This window comes from Mirounga leonina, unplaced genomic scaffold (assembly GCF_011800145.1).
Source record: "Mirounga leonina isolate KUSES-001 unplaced genomic scaffold, KU_Mleo_1.0 Mir_172, whole genome shotgun sequence".
NCBI lineage: Eukaryota > Metazoa > Chordata > Mammalia > Carnivora > Phocidae > Mirounga > Mirounga leonina.
In genome coordinates this window covers 14,662,478-14,687,502 of record NW_023270442.1, presented here as the reverse complement: position 1 = coordinate 14,687,502, position 25,025 = coordinate 14,662,478, and the positions used below count along the sequence as shown (strand labels likewise).

General features: G+C 46.5%; 1 protein-coding gene across 2 annotated transcripts in view; it reads left to right on the top strand.

Annotated features, from left to right (window-relative positions):
* The window catches only part of RCAN1 (regulator of calcineurin 1), a 95,737-nt gene extending 73,698 nt beyond the window's left edge, over positions 1–22,039 (top strand). The window contains exons 1-4 of one of the 2 annotated variants that reach the window (XM_035017654.1): positions 11,750–12,078; positions 14,727–14,900; positions 17,225–17,384; positions 20,286–22,039. In XM_035017654.1, coding sequence (XP_034873545.1) covers positions 11,992–12,078; positions 14,727–14,900; positions 17,225–17,384; positions 20,286–20,458 — 594 coding nt within the window. In that variant the 5' untranslated portion in view covers positions 11,750–11,991 and the 3' untranslated portion in view covers positions 20,459–22,039. Of the gene's footprint in view, positions 1–11,749; positions 12,079–14,726; positions 14,901–17,224; positions 17,385–20,285 lie in introns of those variants that run through there. The other variant, XM_035017653.1, reaches the window with a different exon arrangement.
* The last annotated feature ends 2,986 nt before the right edge of the window (positions 22,040–25,025 follow it).

The following is a 25,025-nucleotide window of genomic DNA, read 5'->3' as shown; positions in this document are numbered from 1 at the left end:
GGGAGGCCTTATCCTCATCATTAATGCTGTAATGGGCAAACAAGTTCATTAGGTAACATTCCAGTCTTGCTAGAAGGGAGATGCGGAGGGCAGAGCCATCCCAAGGAGAAAGGAAGAGATCTGGAATGTGACTCTGGGACAGCAAGAAGAGTAGAGGAAGCACAGACGAGGAAGGAGGAGGGGTGAGGAATGGCAGTGACAAAAAAGAATTTGAGAGTTCTGCTCAGAGCAGGCAGCATGCTGGGGGTCGTCTGCAAGGCCTGGGTAGGAGATTTTCCAGAATCAGATATGTTCTGCCAGCCACACCCTGGAGCCTGCAGAATGTACCTCGTGAGACTTGTTCATGCTTGTGCAGAGCTCAGCACTGTGGAGCAGGACAGCCTCGTGACGGTCTCCGGGCAGGCCGTGGCCTTGACTCTAGCGAGAATGGCCCAGTCAACACAGCTGATATTTGGCCGCTTCACCAGATAAAAATGGTTGGCGAAAGAGGTTATCAAAAACAAAAGATAAAGAAGATGTGGTCCATATATACAATGGAATATTACTCAGCCATCAGAAAGGATGAATACCCAGCTTTTACATCAACATGGATGGGACTGGAGGAGATTATGCTGAGTGAAATAAGTCAAGCAGAGAAAGTCAATTATCATATGGTTTCACTTATTTGTGGAACATAAGGAATAACATGGAGGATATTAGGAGAAGGAAGGGAAAAATGAAGGGGGGAGAAATCGGAGGGGGAGATGAACCATGAGAGACTATGGACTCTGAGAAACAAACTGAGGGTTCTAGAGGGGAGGGGGGTGGGGGGATGGGTTAGCCTGGTGACAGGTATTAAGGAGGGCACGTACTGCATGGAGCACTGGGTGTTATACGAAAACAATGAACTGTGGAACACTACATCAAAAACTAATGATGTATGGTGACTAACATAACATAATAAAATTAAATTAAAAAAAAGAAAAAATATTTTCCAGTGAAATCCATTTTTTTAAAAATATGTAGGTAAGAGATGGGATTCTTTCAGCAGTTGGCACCCCAAAATATTCATGGGTTATAAATACCAGGTTTGGGAATTGTGTGTATCAAATACTCGCAGCACAAAGAAATTAAAGCCACATACCACACCATTATGCAAAAAAAAAGGAGGTAGATTTCCTCTCCCTAAGTTTAACCTTGAATAGCTTATCTGTTAACCAAGGTTTCTGTGACCACTGATATACAAGAGATAGTGGGGGAGGGGAAAGAGGAGTCTTTTGGTTATTACAAATGTCATAAATGTTCACCACGGAAATACTAGTAAGTCCAAATAGGCAAAAAAGGAAAACATTGCTATCTCATACTAACACGCACACTTTTTCTTTTCACCAAAATGGATCACAGCAATAAACACTGTTTTGTAACCTGCTTTTTTCTCTTAACAGCAAGTTGTGAACATCTTTATTGTGTCATGAGATAGTTTTCACCTCCTTATTGTGAGAGGCTCTGTAGTCAGTGGAGTGGATTCAGCACATTAATTAGCTGGTCACTGGCTGGATGTTGAGGTTGCTTTTGGTATGTGATTTGCATAAGCAGCATTGTGGGGGAATACGTTTGCATCTAAATCTTTGCGCACAGCTATGTGGATTTCCTTAGAATAAATTCCTAGGAGTGGGAGATTTCAATTGACATGATTAATGCTGAGAGTCTAAAACTGTTGAGTTGGGGCGCCTGGGTGGCTCAGTCGTTAAGCGTCTGCCTTCGGCTCAGGTCATGATCCCAGGGTTCTGGGATCGAGCCCCGCATCGGGTTCCCTGCTCGGCGGGAAGCCTGCTTCTCCCTCTCCCACTCCCCCTGCTTGTGTTCCCTCTCGCTGTCTCTCTCTCTGTCAAATAAATAAATAAAATCTTTTAAAAAAAAAATAAAACTGTTGAGTTTACTGCTTTTTTTTAAACCATATATTTTTTTTGAAGTTCCTTAACGTGGATAGGTGAGCTAATGATCTGGAGTGGAATCAGTAGTATTCTCATGGTGTCCAATTTAAAGTCTGTCCTATTTGTGAGCTATTTCAGATGATTAACTTAGTGTCCAAATCTTTGACCTCGGAACTTATTGGTTCCTTGATCTTGGGAGTGATGGGGTGGTTGGTTGGTTGGTTGGCTGGTTGGTTGGTTGGTGGACACAGTAACACACTCCAGGATCCTTCAGTAATAAAGGATTTGCCCCCCAGCTGCCCTTGGCGATTGCCCACTTTGAGGATTACTTCAGCTGAGGAGAGCCACCTCCCTAAGTTCCCCACCTCTTCTCCAGGTAGCTGCTATCCCAGAGCTGACCAATGTGGGGGTATCAACACCCAGCCCTTCTGCTCCAGTGAGGTTCGGGCCATCTTCAGAACACCCCACAGGACCAGCAAAGCTTCCATTGGAACATTGTAGTCTTGGTCTTCCTCTGCCCAGTCTCCTTTTCTCCTCTTACCACCCCCACCCTCCTTTCCTTGGGTATTGAGCCCAGGAGCACCCCCCCAAATAAACCTCTTGCACAGAACATCTGTCTCAGGGTCTGGAAGCAGCCAGTGCCTATTGAATTTATTCGTTGGTTGAGGGGCTGCAGGGGGTGGGGGCTCAGCAGACCCCAGTGGTTGATTACTGTATATGCCACCTAATTCACCTCTACAGAGGGTAGTAATACCACCGTGATCTCCTTCAGGATCGAAGAGCCAGGCCAGCTTAGACTCTTGGGGAGGGTTTCTTTAAAGGATGAAGTCAGGCACAGTCTCCCTAAGAGTTATTTCAACATAAGAAGATTGATCAAACTATATTCTAGATTTTTACAAAGGTAGCTTAAATTGTCTTTTTTTTTTTTTTTTTAAGTTTTTTTTTTTTTTTGGGAGAGCACGCGCACAAGCCGGGGGGGGGGGTGGAGGGGCAGAGGGCGAGGGAGAAGCAGACTCCCTAAGATCATGAGCTGAGCCAAATGTAGACGCTTAGCCAACTGAGCTACCCAGGTGCCCCTTAAATGGTCTTTTAAAGAACGATCTTAAAAGCCTCACTCTGAAAATACCTGCATCTCTACTTTGCGATCATCTCTAACCCCGTCTGCTAAGGCCACCCATGACCAAACCTTTCTGCCTCCATCAATCACAAGCTCGTTCTGTAGAAGTCTGTAAGTGCATTATGAGTGCGTTAAGGTTCTGATTCTTGGCTGTGCTGTCTGCCTTCCTGGTATGACCCAATCACGTCCTACGAACAATTTCCAAAGAAACCAACTGTGGTTTGTAGACGTTTGAGCAGAATCTGTGTCATCCCTAACCTAATGTCTCCACTGTTCGCTTGCATTACCATATAATTTCAGGGGTGGAAGAGAACATTCGGCAAATGTCCAGAGAGTCACTTACGGAAATGTTGTGCCAGTGAAGGGGCCAGAAAAAAATAAAGAATTGCCAAGTGAGGAGTGACGACATGCTCTCTGTGTGTATTACTCAAAGTGGATTATGTGACACAGAACACTGTGAGCCCTGGGGGGGTGGGGGGATGGTGAGCAGCTTCACGCGTCCCCTACCCCTCTGGGTCTGGCTCACAGCAAGGGACTAATAATCTATTTTTGCTGACTACTAAATTAAGCCAGAGGCCAAGAGCTGGAATGCCTTTGGGGTCTGGGGTTGGGAGCGATGGGGACAATTATGTCTGGAGAGCACAGGGTTTAGCCTCCCAGGTCAGCCATAGCCCTGTGGGCCTCTGGGCCCTGAATGGCTACTTCTTCCTTTCTTTAACCCCCCAAGAAGCCAGATACTCTATTTCTATTAGAAACCTCCCAGTTTTTCAGTATTGACAGCTACCTTTCTTAAATGTTGGGGAGCTGACAACTCACAACCAGTAAACTGGTCCTAGACCCAAGAGGACAGACAGCCCTTCCCTCCCAGACGTCCGTGGTGCAGAGGTGTGTGGCCAAGTTCTCGTCACTTGACAGCAACACCCTAATCTCCCAACAAAGTTGGCACAGTTGTGCTCTCTTCTGAGGGCGAGTGTTAATATCCAAAGTTGTTTGTTCTGTGTGGATAGTTTATTTTTTTTCTAAGTATATTTGAAGTCATTGTGTCATCCTCATGAAGACAGGATATGCTTCCTCCTGGAACTTATTATCAGACTTGTAAATAATCAGCGAAGAAGGCCGTGTAAGTATAAAAGGACAGCATATGCTCTGGCCCCATTGGTAACTTCTCAGCTACAGACAGGGAAACAGGGCCTGGGGGTGGGTATGCAAAGAGCAAGAAAACACTAACGACACACTTTTTTCTCCCGCATTTGGCAGAAAACAATTTCCAAGCAGACTCCTGAGTTTTTAAAGTGGGTGTGGATACAAACTGCATAGGAAAGTTCTCGAAAACTGTGTTTTCTATTTGGTTTTACAGACTCAGAAATTGCGATTTTGCTCCACGCTCCTCCCTCCGCCTTACATAGTTGGACGCTTTCCCCCGGGATCCATAGGCTATTGCAGGGCCCCAGTCCTGGACCAGGTTTCCCCGGAGAACCTACTAGAAAGACACCTGGCCTCCGCCTCCCGGCAGCACACATCCTGGCCAGGGTTCAGCTGCGTCAGTTTTTCCCAGATGAGCATGGAATATGGCACCAAAAGGATGAGGGCTCTTTGGTCAGTGTTCACAGAGAAAGGAGAGCTCATGCTTTGGAGGGAAAGGGATTTACTTGATGGGAATGAATGAGTGCAGACTGCCTGCTGGAATGAGAGAGAACCAGGTCCTGGGGAGTGAGGAGCACAGGGGCCAACTGGCTAACCCGCTCCCAGTGCATTTCCTGCCCCAGGGATTTGTCACCTCAGGATCACGCCCCTGCTGAGGAAGGCACCTGGGCAGAAGTTAAAATCAGTAATTAAACCAAGGTGGGTCTAGAAAGGAATAGACTAAAGAGAGCAAATAAGGGATGATTAATTAGGGTGGCTTTGGCCCCAGTCATCTCTAAATAGACGTTACCTCCCTTAATCCCATCTGCTGGTCTGCAGGTCATTCATTAAGTATAGTTCTGATTTGCCTATGGCTGTTTCTCCATCTTAAGCCCTGTAAGCAGTGCGTTTCCAAGAAGTTACAGAGGGGTGGTTAACCTTCATGTACTAAGGAAAGAGTGAGGTAATAAGGAAACAAAAGTTAATGGGATTTTGAGCGCCTGTGGAATTTAACAACTAAGATGAAATCTTGTATGAACGCTGACCTCTTTTTTAAGGTATAAATTTCAACATGCTCTTCCTCCCTGCTTTTTCCTAATCACTGATTGTTTCATTTTATTTCTTCTCTTCTCTTTTTTTTTGCTTTTCCTTTTTTTGATGATAGCAATTTTTTTTAAATCTCCACCATAAGCTTTAACAGAGCATGCGTGCCCATTGTTTTAAGATTTTTATTTATTTATTTATTTGAGAGAGAGAGAGAGAGAGAACGCGAGCAGGGGCAGAGGGAGAGGGAGCTTGATCCCAGGACCCTGAGATCATGACCTGAGCCAAAGGCAGACGCTTAACCCAGAGCCACCCAGGCGCCCCTAGCAGCTTCACCACTGACTGTATCGATCCTTTCTGGCGCTGGCATTAATAAGCCACCCATATTATCTATTTAAGTCCGTGAAAGTTCTGGATTATCCCAGAAATACAAATTATTTGTACACGGTCTTGTATGAATCAGGCTTTTCTATTTTTCAAATTATCAGAAATGTGCCAGGCTGAAGGTTAGTATTGATATCATTTCTTCTGTGTTACCCTACAGATCCAGAAGATTCATGTTTATTAAACATAAAGGTGATCTTCATTTAAGATGGTTTTCTTATTTCAGATGTGGAATTCTTATTTTAGGCATCGTCCCCCGTCCTAGGAGAACCACCACTTGCCCGTTTGTTCTAGGGGGTTCTGGTTAGAACCTTGAAGCCCATCAGCAGAAAGGTTACCTGCTTTGTTTTACATTTTCTTTGAAATGGAGGCCCCTCCCTGTGACTGAGCAGATTTCACCAGTAATAAAGCAGTGCTAAAAGCAATAAATTCCTGCACCCAAATCTGGCCTCTCAGAGCCCAGGTCCCTGATTATTCCTAAAAGAGAACAAGAATGGAAATTCCTTTGGAGATCAAAAAGAAGAACATTTTTCCTGCTGTCTTTCTTAACTTGATCGTTAGGACAAAGCTCAAAGAAAATTGGGACTTCAATCACAATTCCTGTTGGACAAATGGTCTCCATGGGTTTTGATCATGAATCTCATTAGTAAAAGATTTTTGAGTACATCTGCCAGCAAAAGCATTTTTATTCGTAAATTCGACACAACTTCAACTCTACATTGGGCACTTTATAAAACATACCCTAAAAGTAGGCATTTAAAAAGGACATAAAAAGGCATTGAAAGAGGTGAAAATATTTTGAGTTGAATATGTTCTTCCCACATGCAGAGGGTTGTCAAGATGGCTGCCGTGGCCTCTGGTAGTGTCCCGTGGGTGTGGCCTCTGAGTCTGGAGTTGATGGCTCAGTCCCCCATGCCCGGGCGGCCCGCGGGCTCCCACACAGCAAGAACGGAGAAGGTACGCCCAGGAATGAGACTGGCACGCTCCAAACACACACATGCGCCTTTAACGATGTTACACCACCTCCTGGGATGAAAAGGAAGGGCGTGGCCTTTGCCCAGACCAAAGACACGGGGCACCCTTCAGTCAGGAACACCAAGGGCCGTGGCCCTTGGATGCCCGGTGAATTCTGGCTCTTTACCTGCTTCAGACGGGCCCTCCCTGGGGCAGTCTCTGAATGACACAAACATTTATCTGCATCTCCAGAAGAGTGAGTGGTGTTGCCCCCACGTGGCTTTCACTGCAGTCGGGAGAGTGCCAGATAAGAACAGAAGTAGGAGGCCAGGCAGACTACAGTGAGAGCCCCGGGGGTTGCCGGGGCTAAAGGAGGGAGAGGACATTTAGTTGGGAGGGGCATCTCCTGCTTTGGCGCCTTTGTGTATTCTGTTCCCAGAAGTGGAATGCTGTTCCCCAACATCCCACAGTTCACTCCCCTACTTCCTTCAGATCTGATGCATTCACATGCCATCTTCTCAGGAATGCCTTCTCTGGCTAGTCTCTCACTCAACATCTCCTTTTCCCAGGTCTTCCTATCCCTGCTCTGTGCCTTTTCCCCAGCACATAGCACTGTCTAAACAGACTGTGTATTTTACTCATTTATCTTGTTTCTCTTCTTTTTCTTTTCTTCCTGTCTAGAATGTAAGCTCCATGAAGGCAGAGAGTTTTGTCTGTTCACGCTTGAATCCCCAACACCTAAAACTCCTTGCGTGAAAGGATGGATGGATGGATGGATGGATGGATGGATGGATGGATGGATGGATGGGCGGATGGATGCATAATTGGATGGGCAAATGGATGGATGGGTGGATAGACAGATGGATGCATGGATGCATAATTGGATGGGCAGATGGATGGATGCATGAATGCATGGATGGATAGGTAGATGGATGAATGGATAGATGGATGCATACGTGCCTGGATGGGTACAGGGATGAATACTAAGTGAAAGTCTTCATCTTCAACCTAAGGAACAATGGGAAGTCACTGAAGTTTTCCCAGTGGGAGAGGAATGTGATCAAGCCCAGCTTCGGGAAGTTTTATGTTGTGGGAATTAATGTACAATATTGGAGCAATGAGAAATTGGCCACAGCGAGGCCAGTTAATAGGTGTTGCAATTGCAGAAGCTGCCTGAAGTGGTGTGCTGGGAGTGCAAAGTGGAGGGTGGTACAGAGCATCCACAGAACTCTCCATGGACCTGCAGGTGTGGCACTTAGAAGAGGAAGACATCCAAGATGCCCAGCCAGAGGGACTGAGAGAACAGAGATGGGGAAATGAGCTAGGGTACCATAAGGCACTGCTGCTAGGTGGGCATGGTTCTGTGGTTCCATGAAACAAGCCTGGAATCTGCGATCGAAAGACCAGGGTGAGTCCTGGCTCTCCTTAACAAAGTGTGCCCTTCTGAACCGCAGCATCATTAGAGGTGAAATAGGAAATTGAAATACAGCTAAGACACAACAACCACCAGTTGTATTTCAGGCGCTGTGCTAGGCAGTCTGCCAACATCACATCATTGGATCTGAATTTGATATTGACCCGGTTTACAAGCTGAGGACAAGGACACTCCCCTTAATTAATACCATCTTTTAGACTGGGAAATGGTAAGGAAGAGTCAGAGTGAGCCCCTGTGTTCTTCTACTGCATAGTAACTCAGGTTGGAAGAACAAAGCGCCACATTATCGAGAAAAGGGCTACAAATATAAAGTAACAATAAAACCATTATCTCAGAAGCTAAAAACTTGACTCAATCACAAGTTCCATTAGCATTCAAGATAAATGCTCTTTAAAATGACACCTTTTAGGGACACCTGGGTGACTCAGTCAGTTAAGCGTCTGCCTTTGGCTCAGATCATGATCCCAGGGTCCTGGGATCGAGTCCCGCGTCAGGCTCCCTGCTCAGTGGGGAGCCTGCTTCTCCCTCTGCCTGCCACTCCCCCTGCTTGTGCTTGTTCCCTCTTGCTCGCTCGCTCTCTCTGACAAATAAAAACTCTTTTAAAAAAATAAAATGACACCTTTTATCCGAATCAAGTGTGTCTGTCATTCCTCCCCCCCCACCACCGCTCCCCGCTCCCTCAATCTTTTGCAGATTGCCTCATTCTTTGCCCTGCTTTGGTTTGCACATCAAAGCCCAAACTCAGTTTCCCTCTCTGGTCCTTTGTAGCAAGTTTCCCCGGTGCCATATTCTTGGCATAGTTGTAAACTCCTTGGGGTTTATAAGGACGTGTTGAGGTCATCCTCACTTTGCCTGAGGAATGCTGTAATGGGAATGGTGGCATTCAACATAAACTTCAGTTTTTCCTCACTGAAAATAGAAAATTTCTTGGTGAAAATATGCTCTAACTGCATGGAGCCAGAGGAAGCAAATGCAAGTTAAAAAGATTCATTTAGGATTTTTATGGTATGAATGGAGGAAATGCAACAGATCTAAAGCTTTCAGTTGACTAAAGTATTTCATTTCTTCTTTAACTTCTGGTGTCAGTGTTACTATTTTAAGTGCGAGTTTTAGTATGCTTTTCAAGAGCTCTAATGAGACATCTTCAAATCACTTATATCCAACTAGCAAACAAGAATCAAAAATGTACTTGTCTCCCAAATGACGAGGGATATACATGTAGGAAAGTCCATTCTCTTAATACTTGTTTTGGAACAATTTTTATCCTCTATGGGGGAAAATCGCTATTTACAACATAAGTCTTTTGCACAGGACGTTTAGAAATCCAAGTTCATGGGCGCCTGGGTGGCTCAGTTGGTTAAGCGACTGCCTTCGGCTCAGGTCATGATCCTGGAGTCCCGGGATCGAGTCCCGCATCGGGCTCCCTGCTCAGCGGGGGCTCTGCTTCTCCCTCTGACCCTCCTCCCTCTCCTGCTCTCTGTCTCTCATTCTCTCTCTCTCAAATAAATAAATAAAATCTTAAAAAAAAAAAAAAAAAAGAAGTTCATGTATAATAGACATGCAGTCGAAAAACAGGCATTCCTAAGGAGAGCTGTCACGTTAGCAGAGGAAGGGAACCTGAGGTGGGTTTGTAGCAGTGTCACCTCTGGGTACAGGGACAGGTGTCTGTCCCCTTGGCCAGCCAGGTCTGGAGCACCACTCACGCAGTAGCTGAGGAAGCCTGTGCTGCTGGCCCTGAGTGCCCCTCTCCTGGTCCAAGGCCCCGGTCACTCTGTGACCCAGTGAGGTTTGCCACAGAGCTATCTTTTCAGCCTCCCTACAATTGACCACCATTTTGAGCTCCTCTTCCTGGTGTAAAAATGGGAGCACTCAGGTTCAAAATTGGATTCAAGTGGGGCGCCTGGGTGGCTCAGTCGTTGAGCGTCTGCCTTCGGCTCAGGTCATGATCACAGGGTCCTGGGATCGAGTCCTGAGTCAGGCTCCCTGCTCAGGGAGGAGCCTCCTTCTCCCTCTCCCTCTGCAGCTCCCTCTGCTTGTGCTGTCAAATAATTAAAATCTTAAAAAAAAATTAAAAACACAACAAGAAGAAGAAGAAGACAGTGAAATCAGCCTCTTCTTCCTCCTCCGATCGCCTTTTAACTCTGTTTGCTAAGGTGGACTCCAGGAGAAAGAGAAAAGGGGTTGGAGCTTGCAGGGGTGGGGAGCACCTCAGATCCGTCCCCAGACTCTCTGGAGGAGCGGAGGCAGTTCTGTGTCTCCTCCTCCCCCTCCCCTTCTTTCCTCCAGCAACACCTCCCCTAGCCACACTGAGGCCACCGGAAACTAAAAAGCCATGTGTCAGGGACCCACTGCCGACCACACTGAAAATGCAGCACACCCAAGCACACTCCCCAACACCAAGCATCAGCTCATGTGACCATTTGCCCTTGGTGTTCGATGCAAACCCCTACTATTCACAGTGTTCCAAACTTTGCATTCAGATCTTTTCAGGTTGGGGGTGAGGGGTAATTTGGCGAAGAAACACCGTAACTGGTTTCTTATATAACCCTACAGTTGGCAGCAAGGCAGCGTGCATCGAAATGAAGCAACGCTCATTCATCCAAGAAGGCTTTGCTTTTCCTTTTTTGGAGGGATAAATGCTCCGGTTTGTTTTTTCTCCGTGGCATATATTCATTTTATTATTGGCTGGCTTTAATGATCCTTTGAAGTTAATCTTTACGTGTGAATGGCAGGGTTCTGTTTAAGTTTTGGATGCTTCCGGAGGAGGTGTCTATGTATGCCTCTAGACTAGAGAATGCTTTTATAAGTAACTGGAATGCTTTTAGGTGACAGTGAAATTGGGGAGACTGGGCAGGACCTGGGACCCAGGCTGCCATAGGGATCAACGCTGGTCAAGTGCTTAGAATTTCAGAGTTGCAGCCTTTGGAAAGAACTAGCATCCTGCCATCCCAGTAGCTTCTCCACACCAGACATCGCACCTGGAAAAGGGGCCAGCTGAACTAACTTTTCAACGTAGCATACGTTCCTTCCATTTCTTCTTCCTTTCCTATTAAAACAACAACAACAACAAACTTTGTCTACGTGTCTCAGAGCAAGACAACTGCCCGCAATGTTTCCTTTCTCAACTTCAGAGCTGAGATTCTCCTAAAATGTTTTTGTATCTTTTTCGGAATCCAATAGCCATTAGAAAATGATCAAAGGGTTGCATATTCCTAGTTCCCAAATTACTAATAATAAAGTTTTCCAATGAAAAATCCCAGGATTGCTTGAGGATCTCTCCCCACGTTCCCACTGTGGAATACAAGCAGGAATTGGGACATTCATCCAGTAAAGTTCAATTAGGGGGGAAAAGCCATATTTCAAAATGAATTCCACTTTTCTCTTTAAAAACAAGAGTTCACTGACCAAGAAAGATTTCAAAATGTTTTCTCTAATACCCCAACATGAAACTTTGAGGTTTTCAGGGAATTACAGGGATCAAACGACGAGTCGAGACTTGGGTTTCCAGGTTTCCCAAAGGCTCGAAACTCCCCTAGAGGCTAATTGCTGTTTACTGCGGAGACCTTCCTCATTTTTCTTCCGTAACATTTTCCATCTCAAGAAGGGTCGTCCCATTCAGCCGAGGAGCATGGTGTCTGAGTGGCTGAATGGAATGGCTACCAATGGAAAGTATGCTGCAAGAGGCGTTGATAAAGCAGCTGCAAGGCAAACCTTGGCTGTTTTTTCCATCCTCCCCAAGCAAAGTTAATTAGCATAGGGAAAATGACTAAGGTGTTGACGTCACCTCTTTCCAGTAGAAACTTACACTCTGTCTCCCTCGGCCTGAAAGCATGCAGACTTGACTCAGGAATTTGCTGTCCAAACAGGATGCTCTGGAAGCTGTGCTTTTTTTTTCCCAGGGGGCTGGACTTCAGTGCTTTATAAAGGGCTGGTCGGAGAAAGGACCTACAGCCTCTTGCAAAGGAATCTCACTTGGGGCTTGACTGCCTGAGCTGCTAGTCTTCTCACTGTAAGAAAGCAAGATGCACTTTAGAAACTTTAACTACAGTTTTAGCTCCCTGATTGCCTGTGTGGCAAACAGTGATCTCTTCAGCGAAAGTGAAACCAGGGTAAGGCTTCTAATGTAATGTGATTTTTGAGAGTTTTCAAAGCATTATGTTAATTGGGACTATTAACTGAAATATTTGCAGGGTGTTATGTGGCTGTCTTGTGGGTTTGGGGGTTTGGAATAAATCCAAAATACTTGGAGCTTTATCAGTCAAAAGCCGTAGCCTGAGGACTTAACTGTGAAGGAATTTTTAAAGCTTTCAATACTTGAAAACATCTAGGTCCCTTGACCAACTGGTAACGCAACTGGTTTTAACAGGGTATTTTTCGTTCTGTGTAGGTCGTAGTAAACTTTTAGAGGGAAGCTTTTTCTGACAGTGAATGGAACTTTTCACTTTGACATCTAGAGACCAGAATAATTTTATCTTAGGAAATAAATATCGTAAAGATGTGTGTATGTTTGTAGTCATTACAAAGGCCTGTCCTCAAGTTTTCAGATTTCTTTAGCTAGGGAAAATGAGGCCATAGCAAGTAATAAAAATGGATAAATAACTTAAGTGGGGGATAAGTGTACCTCCTGGGAAGCAGCTCTCATTGATGGTAATTAGTATAATTAATAATTTTAATTACTGTGCTTTTCTTCATTTGATTAAGATGTAAGATTTCCATCACTGGCTACCCAGCTGTCTAATTGATCTTGAACAGTACTGTATATGGATGAATTCTGTGTGTTCTGTTTTGGGGATGGTATTCGTGTGTTATGCTTTATACTCAATGCCATATTGAGCCTGTGTTGTTGTTTTTAAATCAAATGTAACTCCATAATTGCGTATGATACTTGTGAGCCAGGACTGGTCTTTTTTTGAACTAGATATCAGAGTACATTCTACGTATGAAAGTACTACAAAATCTGTGTATTTCGCATTAGCCTTATATGAGTCAAAATCAGTATTTATTTAATTAATTAGAGATGCCATCCAACAACTGTAATAACCAGATACCGGTTATTAGAACCAATAAGATTACTTTATTGGAGAATGGTATCACAGTAATATGGATTCAACAGATACTGTGCTTCTCTTGTGTTCTGGTCCTGAGCCCTGACTTGTATTCTAAAAATATTCCTCAAAGTCCTCTCCCCCTAAATTCTGAATCATAACTTCAAAACTAAGCAGTTGGTCACAATGCCTATTGATGAGGTCATGCAAAATTCCAAATTTATGCCCATACGCTGTGCCAGAAACTTGCCCGTCCTCATGCTCGAGAGAGGTGGAGAAAAAAACACACGCAGCCAGATAAAATCCCCGCGAAGCATCTGCTGTGCATTGTTCTCATTCTTTACCTCTGCAAAACCCCTCAGAACTGTTCATAAACTAAAGAAAAGCCACGGAATTCAAAGAGAGGAAGTGTTCCCACCCACCACCACCCCCCTAACAACCTGCCCAGTGGAGGCAGGCTGACCACTGGCCCCACAAGCTGGAACACAGGTCCCGTCCTGCCTATGGAGCGCCTTGGCCCCGGACATCCCATTCCCTCCCCTCTGTCTAGCGCCGAAGAAGAGTCTTGAAAATGCTCTCCCTTCTTACACACCATCCTCTCGCCGCCCCTCTGCAGAAACCGTGCTTTCCATAGGTTTCCGAGGTGCTCAGTGGGCCCCACCCACCTCCCCTTCTGCAGGGATCCCCTTTATAGAAGGCACGCTGCCCCCACCGGACCCTCACAGCCCTTTTCTGCCTTACACAGAATTCCCACAACCTGTCCTCGGTGTTCAGTCTGGAAAAAAAAGACTCGGAAAGCACGACGACTCAAAGTCCATACAATCTTTCTGGAAGTTTCTGCTGTCAACTCCCTCTCTGGTTGGAATCCTGAGGCCTTGCAGTGGCTTCCAGCTCCCCCCGCACCCTCTCGCTGACGCCCCCTCCCCCTCCTGGACCCAGCCCAGCAGGGGGCGCTCTCCAAAGAGCTTTTCCCAGAAGGCTAATGAGCTCCCTCCTGAATGGAAGCCTAATAACACCCTTGAACTTGGGCATTTCCATTCTAAGAGCTCATGTTGTTTCATAATTTTCACTAGCATTTATAACACTAGAGCTAGAAATGTACATATATTAAAGCCAGCATGCAGAAATGGGTCCATTTGCTGTACATTAATTTTTAAACCAGTATTCTTTTAGAGAGTTAAAAAGTAACAGACCAAGTGGGAAAACAATAGGGGGATTTCTTCTTAAACCTCTTCCTTTACACTAAGAAATGCAAGGTTTCTTTTAACTTCATTGTTTCCCAGTGCAATAAAAAAAAATTTTTTTTTTCAAATGAGCTCCAGTGTTCTTAAGCCCTAAAGAAATACCTGCTGCACACAGCAACACCCAAAACTGAGCAGTGGGATCAGAGTTAACGGGGCTGGGGAAGGTTGTTGGACGTTAGGAACTGTCCTTTTCCACTTTAAAAGACTGTTTCTGTGACTATAAGAGGTGGTTAAGTATTGGTACTTGTTCTGCTCATTCTGTGAATTTAATAAAATCATCTGTCTTAGACTTAAAAGGGCAGAAAGAGCAAATCTTCCTCAGAGGGTGGCTCTCCGTCCCCTCTAAGAAAGGAGTTGGGTGTTCTCGAAATGATACTAGTTCACTTCCCCAAGAAGAAACCAATGGAGTTGTCAAGACTCCTACGCAGATGTGTTCTAACTCCTTTTATTTTTGTTGTTACTTTTCAGGCCAAATTTGAATCCCTCTTTAGGACATACGACAAGGATATCACCTTTCAGTATTTTAAGAGCTTCAAACGAGTCCGAATAAACTTCAGCAACCCCTTATCTGCAGCAGATGCCAGGCTCCAACTGCATAAGACTGAATTTCTCGGAAAGGAAATGAAATTATATTTTGCCCAGGTGAGTTGAATCCATTGATACGCATGCTTCTCCCTCTCCCCACTTTTAAAAGTAGCTTAAACATTGATTATGCTATACCTTGATTTTTTTAATGCATATACATTTGGACTGTAATATTGGAATTACAAAGTATATCCTATTCCATACCCTTCCTCCATGCATCATTATTCATGACCATTTTACTGCCACATGAAAATGTGTTTAAAAAGATCATTATATGGGGGCACCTGGGTGGCTCAGTCGTTAAGCGTCTGCCTTCGGCTCAGGTCATGATCCCAGGGTCCTGGGATCGAGCCCCGCATCGGGCTCCCTCCTGAGTGGGAAGCCTGCTTCTCCGTCTCCCACTCCCCCTGCTTGTGTTCTCTCTCTCGCTGTGTCTCTCTCTGTCAAATAAATAAATAAAATCTTAAAAAAAAAAAAGAAATTTAAAACTCTTAAGTTTTGAGAAAGGCGAAGTTCATACTCTAAATTTTCAGTGCCTCACCTTTCTTAAGAAAATATCAGCATGTGTTTGAAAGCAGGCAATCTCAGAAATGGCCCTGACCCTGGTTTGAGGAACTCTGGCAGAACCTTTCCTGCTCCTTTAGGAAGGTGGTCCGTAGAGTGCAAGGTTGTGGCCGTGGCTACTCCAGCACTCGAAGGTTTGTGCAGAGGGTTTCCAGGAAGTTGCTCCAGGGTTAGGGCTAATGATGTGCTCCAGACGGAGAGCAGACCTGAGTGGGTCCCCACTCTCTGCAGTTTCTTAGCAGCACCGAGCTCCATGCGATGGAGAGCCCGCAGCCTGCAAATGCGGGCATGTACATGGGCACAGGGCTGCCAGGCCTGGCTTGAAAGGAAACAGGTAGCAAACGCTAAGAAATCCTCCTGGTAGCAGGAGTCCCGGCCCCAGGACATTCACGAAGGGCTGTGCATGGGTTTGCTTTTTCCCTGGCTCACCATCCTTCTAGTTCTTCCCGCTCCCCTCCCTCCAGCCTTCAATGATCGGTGACCCATTTTCAAGGCAGCTCACAAAGTTCTATATGATGATGTAACAGGGATCCAACAGGTTAGCGGTGGAAGGAGAAGGAACTTCTTGGATGCTGCTTTCTGGTTCTAGCTGGCCCACACTGGGGCTCTGAGCTCCCCAGGGCGGTACAGGAGCAGACATTATAGAGAGGCTTCCTGACCTGGGCAGGAGGGCTTGCTGGCCCCTCAAGCGTAAATTAGAGCTGGGATGCCCTGCCCCCTGGTGGCCTGTGGGAGGCACGGGTTTTGACCTTGGATCCTTAGTTATGAGCACACTCCTTTCTGAGTTTGATCATGTTCTGGATCATTACTTAGTCCTCCCACAGCTTTCTTCTCTCTCTCTCTTTTTTCTTTTTAAAGCTGGTGATTTTATTATTTATTTCTTTTCTTTTCTTTTTTTTAAGATTTTATTTATTTATTTGACAGAGAGAGACACAACGAGAGGGGTAACACAAGCAGGGGGAGAGGGAGAGGGAGAAGCAGGCTTCCCGCTGAGCAGGGAGCCCGATGCGGGACTCGATCCCAGGACCCTGGGATCATGACCTGAGCTGAAGGCCGATGCTTAACGACTGAGCCACCCAGGCGCCCCCCACAGCTTTCTTCTGATTACAAAAGTAAATGTGCGCTCATTGTGAAAATTAAAATACAAAGAAAACCCAAACTGGTTAGACGTTGATGTAACACCTTTGTGGACAGCCCTCTAGCCACTGATAGGACTTCTAAGCCCAAGCTAGCGTCATGGGTTATTGTTTCATATTATTATTATTTTTTAAACTTCCTGGAAGGCGGATCCTTTTTCCCTTCATCGCTTTTGTCATGTGATTTGGAAGCCCAGAGGGAGGGAATTGCTGGGTACCACGGGGTAGGCGGGAGCCCTGGGCCCCATCCCTGCTTTGGCCCCTGAGAAACTCTATCATCTTCGAGCTGTAGCTTAGCCTTTTGGAGCTTCTGCTATGCCTCCGTGATATGAGGAGCCGGAAGAAATGGATGCTGAGATCCCTCTGGCCTCAAGCAACAGGGCTTTACTTTTCCCATTTCTACTAAAACGGTACTAATTTTCCATCAGTCTGGGTCAGTGGCAGTCTGGGCAGTGCCGCCCCTGCGCCTGTGGGTCCCGGTCCTGGGAGGGGGCGCCCCATAACCCCACCGCCTTCTCCAAATAGACCGTATGGCGAGCCATCCTTGAACAGCATGCGTTCCACTGCCCAGACGTGGGGTCGTCCTTTGTCCCCTGTCCCCCGCAAGCTCACTAAGTGCTGTTGCATCGCGTGGCTTCTTTCCTCCAGAAACATCCACCTGTGTTTTCTCTCTCTCCTCAGACTTTACACATAGGAAGTTCCCACCTGGCTCCCCCAAATCCAGACAAGCAGTTTCTGATCTCTCCTCCCGCCTCGCCGCCAGTTGGTTGGAAACAAGTGGAAGATGCTACTCCGGTCATAAATTACGATCTGTTATACGCTATCTCCAAGCTGGGGCCAGGTAAGCTGTGCTCTGGGGCGGGAGCAGGAAAAGAGATGGGGAGAAATTGTGCTCGGGGGCCAAGACCAAGATGCGCACCTGCCTCAGGGAGCGGCCAGAGCCTTGTGGCCCCTTTCGGCTGTCCTTCGATGGATGCGAGCAGGTTCTGTGAATTGTTCCTATCTGCGTTCATCTGTGTCTGTAACTCAAGTTGTTGGGAGCATACACGCCTGCCTCTGGCCTTAGCCAGTCATGGGGACCAAGCACCATGACCCCTCACGGCCGGCATCTTGCGAATCCTTCCCGTCACTGAGCGCAGCCTGTGTGGGCAGGCTCCAGACCCAGGCCCCAGTCCTGTCACCCCGGGATGAGTGACTGGACTTGGAAAGGGAAAACGGACCATCCCACACTTGAGAAACTTCATTTTTAGTCAAGGTGGTTTCATCCATTGATCCGATTCTCACTTGCCCTTTTGAATGTTCAAGAGAACCACAGAGTATAGTGAAGAAAGAGCCCCTGTCAGGCATGCCCCCTCTTGGCCCCACTGGGGTGCTCACACCTTTTCAAATGCAGAGAAAGAAGAGGTTCCGGTCCTCTGATGCGAGGAAGGTGTGAGTATGCAGAGAGGTAACAGATACTCTGGCCTCGGTCTTCTTCTCCATACAATGGGTATCACCCAGTGGAGTTATGAGCAGTAGAGGAGATTGTCTAGAAAGCACCTCAGAAGTGCCTGGCCCACAGGCATTGCCCAATACAAGATTTCTGGAAACAATAAAATGTTGGTGGTTCCTGTCCTACCTGCTAGGGTTTGAGTGAGAGGCATGAAGTGGTTTGAGCCCACCCTCCTTACTTATCCATAGAGCTGAGACTCTCAACTCCTCATTTCTCCTTGCCCAGCAATCTGATGATGTTCCTTTGGCTGGAGTTTTTTATTTCTTGGACCCTCAGCAGTTTCATGTTGAAAAGATTATATTTCTGAACACACTGCCCCAGTGGAAATTCCCTCTGAGGGAAAGAGCAAGAATCACATTACTTACTGGTAATGGTGGCATGAAGGTCAAGATGGCCAGTCTGAGGAAGCGGGTGCCCCTCCCCACAGCTCCTGGCTCAGGTGCATCAGCAGAGCTGAGGAGTGGAGTCTGCGGGGATGCTAGAGAAGAGAGGAAATGGGACCTCCATCAGGGAGAGGTGACAAACTGCTCTAGAGGCAAGAAGTCCAGCTAAAGACAATTCATCACACTCCAGAATCTACCACGCCTTTACAGAAGGCTGATCTGAGAAGCCTTTTCAGAAACTAGACATAATAAAATCCATTCACCCTTAGTTTATCTCACAGTGAGCTGGAACAACATTCATATTTGGCTGTGCTTTGCAGTCAACAAGATTGCAAAGATTTTGCAAATATGGCCCTATGCAGAAGCTTGCTGGGTTGTGGCCAATTGGTAGGTAGATAAGGATCCTGACCAAGGTGATCTTGTGACCCTCCACTTTCATTCCCTCCCTGACATTCCAAATCGAGAAACAACAACTACCTTTTTTCATGAGGAAAAGTGCCTTCCAGGTTCCGAGGAGTCCCCAGAGTAGTGTGAGGCAGGAAGGTCTGGAATCCGGGCTGAGGAAGAGCACACAGAACTTGGAGGAAAACCCACCCCTGGGCACCTGGGGGGAGGGGAGGAGCGAGCTGAAGCAAACCCTCCCCCCACCTGTTTAAATCCTAGCTTCCTACTGCACCCAGCTTCCCACTGCACCCAGCTTCCCACCAGTAATGGTCCATGCTCTATTTGTAAACATTAGTAAAACTAGGTGACACTTATCAGGCCTGCCACCTGGGCACCAGGACCTAAGAACTTGGCTTGCACTTACATAATTGGCTCAGTGAGGTCAGGGGGATTATGATCCCATTTTACAGAGGAGGAGATGGAGGTTCACTGGGATGCAAAAGAATACGCCCACGGGCTCCAGGTACTGAATGGCGGGGCTCCCAACCCACATTTGGCCACCGCCTCCCTCAGCCCTGAAGAGGCAGCCAGAGCAGTGCCATAGATTGCTTCTCAGTTACTTCTAGAAGATTCATCCATCCTATCCTTGCTGTGCCAGAGGGCCCTGAACTGGACTGAACCTGGTCAGACTCAGGCTGACCTAGAAATGCAGGACACTCCTGGCTCCCGGGGGGTGCAAGTTGTCCAAAGCAAAGGGATGCTGTGGTCAAACATGTTTTGGGAGCCCCTGGTTCAAACCAGCCATAATTGAGTCTTCTCGCGGGGCCCCCGGTGTGTGCTCCCTCCACGCAGGAGCCTTGAGAGGGAGGCTGGCGATGTCCCTTCCTACCGTGTTTTATTCATGCACCGTCTTCTCCTGAATGCACGCTCCTCACACTGTGCTCGGGAGTCATCTGGGAATTTTAGGAGGCCTGGCGAGCATGTTAAGTGTAATTAAAAATGCACCCCTTGGGACACCCGACTGGCTCAGTCTGGTAGGTGTCTGACTCTTTGGCCCAGGTCATGATCTCAGGATCGTGAGATTGAGCCCTGCGTTGGGCTCCGTGCTGGGTGTAGAGTCTGCTTGGGATTCTCTCTCCCTCCCTCTCCCTCTGCCCCTCCCCCATATAAATAAATAAATAAATAAGATAAACTCCTCCCATACACCTCAATTCAGTGTTTGAAAGCAGAATAATATATAATGGTGATTATATATGTGTGTGTGTGTGTGTGTATGTTTTTGTATTATTCTTATATTTATATATACTTTTATAAATAAATTTTTTTTCTGCTAGAGCAAAAAAGAGGTATACCAAAAGAATACCCATCCAGAGCGTATCTGGCCGCGTCCCTCCGTCCCCGCTGACCGTCCAGAGGAGCTTGGCCGCGCAGACCCCTCCATGTTTCTTGCCTCGGTGACCCTGCATTTCTCTTCCTTCCCTAGGGGAAAAGTATGAGTTGCACGCCGCGACCGACACCACTCCCAGCGTGGTGGTCCACGTGTGTGAGAGCGATCAGGAGAACGAAGACGACGACGAGATGGAACGAATGAAGAGACCCAAACCGAAAATCATCCAGACCCGAAGGCCGGAGTACACGCCCCTGCACTTAAGCTGAACTGGCGCCCCCGGGGGGCAGAAGTATTCTGAATCACACTCGCGGGGAGGCATCTTGTACGGGGGAAGTGGCCGCTCGCGACCTGACAGGCGGCCGCCGCGATGGGCGGGGCAGACACTCCAGCGCGCCTGCTCAGAAGGGAATCTGGGCTCCGCCCCCCGGTTCTGATGCTCCGCCTCCGCCTGCGTTCCTGGCTCCCGGGAATGTCCTGGGCCAATCCCTGAGCTCCGGGTGATCGCGCAAGGACGTTTGGGCCCGGCTCGCCGCAAACTGATCACGGTAGCGTTTCCTACGTGTCCTTTTCTGGTAGGTTCCGTGTTCGTCAAGGGCAGCTTCATCCCCGGGGTGGGGAGAGCCTTCTGCTGCCGAGCCGCCTGCGGGGTAGGCTCTCTCTACCGGGAGGAAGAGGCACCACGAAGCCGCAAACTGGTGCAGAAACGTCGTGAAAACGAGAACAACGCAAATGTGGGATTTGTAGTGTTTCATTTTTTCCCCCTCATGTTCTAATGTTTGTGCATGTATATTACAGATTTTCAGAACTAAGCTTTGTTCGTGTATAGATTATGCCCTTGTTGTTTTGCAACTTTTGGGACCCGGACGGGAAAGCGTTTGGAACATCTGTCACCTTCCAGATTCATGACGGTCCTTGCAACAGCACTCACGCGGGGCATCCCAGCTGGAATACATCCGGTGCCGCGTCTACCTTGTGCTTTGGCAAAAGAAGTCGATCTGAAATTCCTATGTCGAGTTTCGCTTTGTAAAATTCAGAGAATAGCAGTTTCACTGCCAGCTTTTAGTGGGTGAGAAATTATAGTTTGGGTCTTTTGGGTCATTGTTTCCATTTCCTTCTTTTGCGTGGTGGTTTATACACATGAATCATAGCCCCCCAAAAAAACTTTTGTGGGAGCTGTTGGTTGAGATAGTTGATTTTTTTTTTTTTTTACCCCACTAAAACGTCACGATAAACTTGTAAATAAAGCTGATAGCATATATTCATACCCATTGTACACTTGGGTGAAAAATACGGCGGTGGAAGAATAGTGTCGGAATATTACCCTACCTGTGACTTGTATGTTGTAGAAAACGCTGTTTAATGTTGGACAGGACTTGAACTCAAAGCATGTGAAGTGGATAGTACATGTGTGGTGGAATGAAAGAGATGCAGTGCCTTCCCCATTAATTCCTGATGGAATCGTTACACTCGGTTAGTCTGTAATTTTTTTTTCTGGTTGTAATGTGTATGTCTGGTAAAGAGGTATTCTATTTTGGCCTTACAATACCCGAGCAAAATTGGTCGTTTTGAAATACCTAATGCCAAGTAACAGTGCATGCTTTGGAAGTTTGGAAGGTGGTTTCCTTTTAAGAAGCAAGTACATTTGATCGTTCCTATCAAGAAATTGAATGTTCTCAAACTCCTGTTTACAGTACTTGGTGAGGTGGGGGGCAGGTGAGGGAGAGACCATTGCATAGCTGTTCAAATGTTCCTGGTTAAGTGCTTTTAAACTGGAGAGGCTATAACCTCAAAATATTTTTTTTAACTGCAGTCTATAATAAATCAACACAATATGCTCTTTACGGAAAGGTTAATCTTTGTGCCCTTTTATTTCTGATTGACCGGTCTGTGAACTCTTTGAATCCTGCAGTCTCAAAAGGACACGTTCCTTCACCAGTTTCTGTTTAGAAACTCCTAATTCTTTCCTCTGGTTCACGGAGGGGTGACCACACTAACCAGACACCACTTAGCAAAGGGGAGAATAGATAAAACTGAAATCGGGGGTTTGAGTATTTGCTTTGTGTAGGGAGATGACACTCTGACGAGAAGCCGACTCACCAACAAAACCAGCAGCTCCACTAAACAGCAATGTTTTTGACTGTTAATTTGAAGAGTCGTCTTTCCTGTTAGAAAAGATGTCCACGAAAGATACTGAATTACAAAGGCCAGTTATGTTCAGAAAAGTCTGTCTCTGAACCTTCTGTTTGAATCTCAAGCAGCCTTTTCCCTGGAGCCCTGATGACACAAGGTGGTGAGCTTCCTGCCCAGGCCAGCCCACAAAAGCCAAAACAAGCCAGGGTTTCTTCGCTGAACTCGCGAAAATGACACTAATCTCGATCAAGATTAACATGAGGCATTCTTCCGTGAAAATTCACATGCTCTTCTTTTTTTTCTCTTACGAAGAGCCTCATCTCATCACGTCCAGGAGAATTTCCGTATCTTAAACCCATTTACGTTTGAGGTTTAAACATTGTTGGAAAATCCACTTTTCAATCTGGTGGGCAAATCGGATTATCGGGCAGATTCACTAATTGCCCACCTAGCGAGGGAGGGGGCTGTCCTTTATCATCACGTTGTATAGCAAGGAGCCCACCGGATGAGTGCAGGTGGATGACACAGCGTGCGGCCCAGGATCTTTTCTCATCAATAACCCTGGGATAAAATCAGAACGTGGTGTCAGTTCACTTAGATTTCCAGTTGGTCCCCTCGTACACCTGGGAAAATATAAGCAGATGCAGATATGGTCCCACTGCCCATGAAGATAACAAAGCCTAGCATAGAAATCACAAGTCACTGAACATCTTCACTTGTGAGGACGATGGCTGATGAATTGTTCTGTGGCAGCCTCGGCTGGAATCCTGAAACCGCGCACTTGCCGCTTCCCAGGCTGGTGGATACCAAGGGCCCCAAATCATGAGCATGCTCAGGACTCATGCGTCTGTTGGTCCCGCCCTGCTCATCAAAGGGCTCTGTAAAATGTGAAGCAACAGACACAGAACAGGCGGCACCAGGCAAAACATACCCTTTTGCCATTGACTGAATGCATTCCTTAAATAGATTTTGATAGAATACATGTCTGATCTGGTGGGAACCAGCATAGAGTCATCCAAGAAAAGAAACCCAGCCCCCCTGAAATGGATGCTAAACCCAAGTGAAGGGTGGTAATCGATGGAGAAGTATTAACATTTCATGCAGCTATTAATACTTGGGTTAGGAAGATTGATTTGCAGTCGGCAAGCATTTAGGATTTTTTTTTTTTTTAAGATTTTATTTATTTATTTGAGAGAGAGAGAATGAGAGACAGAGAGCACGAGAGGGAAGAGGGCAGAGGGGGAAGCAGACGCCCCGCTGAGCAGGGAGCCCGATGCGGGACTCGATCCCGGGACTCCAGGATCATGACCTGAGCCGAAGGCAGTCGCTTAACCAACTGAGCCACCCAGGCGCCCCCATTTAGGATTTTTATATTTCCAGAATGCAGTGTGAATTAGTGCCCATGGGGGATGTGGGTTTTCAGAGAGCCTCAGTTTTCAGTGAAATGTACAGAATTCACGACAAAGTAGACAGATTTTCTCAAATATTAAATTGAAACAGATTCAATATACTGTACGGACATGTTATGGCCCAAAATGAATCAGAGCCGGGGCATGTCATACTCTAAAATGTATGTCATAGGGTTGCAGAACCCTGTGGAATATTTGCCTCAATCTATTAAATGCCTATCACGCATTAGTCCTCTAAAGGTCAACAAGTCAGATGGAGACTATACATAATCTAAAAGTTATTTAGGAAGAAGTTAGAACATACAGAAGAAATGTATTCTTTCTTCCCTAAATTCTCTGGTCTTCTGATTCTAAAGACACGTAGGGATTTTTTTTTCAAGGATGCCACCACGCTTGGCCATCTTTAATTCACATCTGAAATTCCCATTCTTGTGACTCAGTGGAGTTACGTGGCAATCAGGTAGATGGATTGTATCCTCCCATACCTTCTTTTCTTCAGCACTGCCTCTCTGCTGCTCAGGAAAGGTAACATGGCTGTGGTTCTGAAAGGCAGGAGGAAATGATTTGAAAGTGATTGAACTGTGGTGTCTACATTCAACGTTTCTTTGTCTTTCAAGATTCCAGTTAGGGATTCAGTGACCGTTCTACAAGGCCAATGAGAGCCAACCCATTGCTCTAACCACTGCCACAGCTCTGGCCTAGAGTACCACCGGGGGGTCCCCCCTCCTGGCTGACATTCAAGCTCTGGTCACGTGGGATTTCCAGGGTTTCTAACTCACCGTATTGTCTCTTTCCTATGCACCATCACACCTGCCCTCTGTGCCTAGACCATTATCCCAGTGCCCCAGCCTGGCCTGGACTAACTCCATAATGCTAGGCACCCCATGAGAGCAGGCCCATGTCTGTCCTCTGAATCCCTGGCGGCTACCACTGGCCCCAGTCCACAGCAACCAATAAATACTGCTGACATAATTAACTGACTCACTGATACTTACCCTACAGTTCTGCATCACTGATGTTTCTTTCCCCGAGAATCATTCCCAGCCAGTCCTGCTGAGTCTTCCATTGTGTGCCATACTTTCCCTTTAGAATATGCATTGACTTTTTAGCATAACTGTTAAATTGTTTCTCTTCCCTGTTAGAACCTAAGTCAAGTAGAGGCAGGATGTCTGAGAACCTGTGCCTCAGAATAGATATTCAACACAAGTTGGATGAGTGGATGGATGGATGGATGGATAGATGGATGGGTGGATGGATGGATAGATGGATGGGTGGATAGATGGATGGGTGGTGG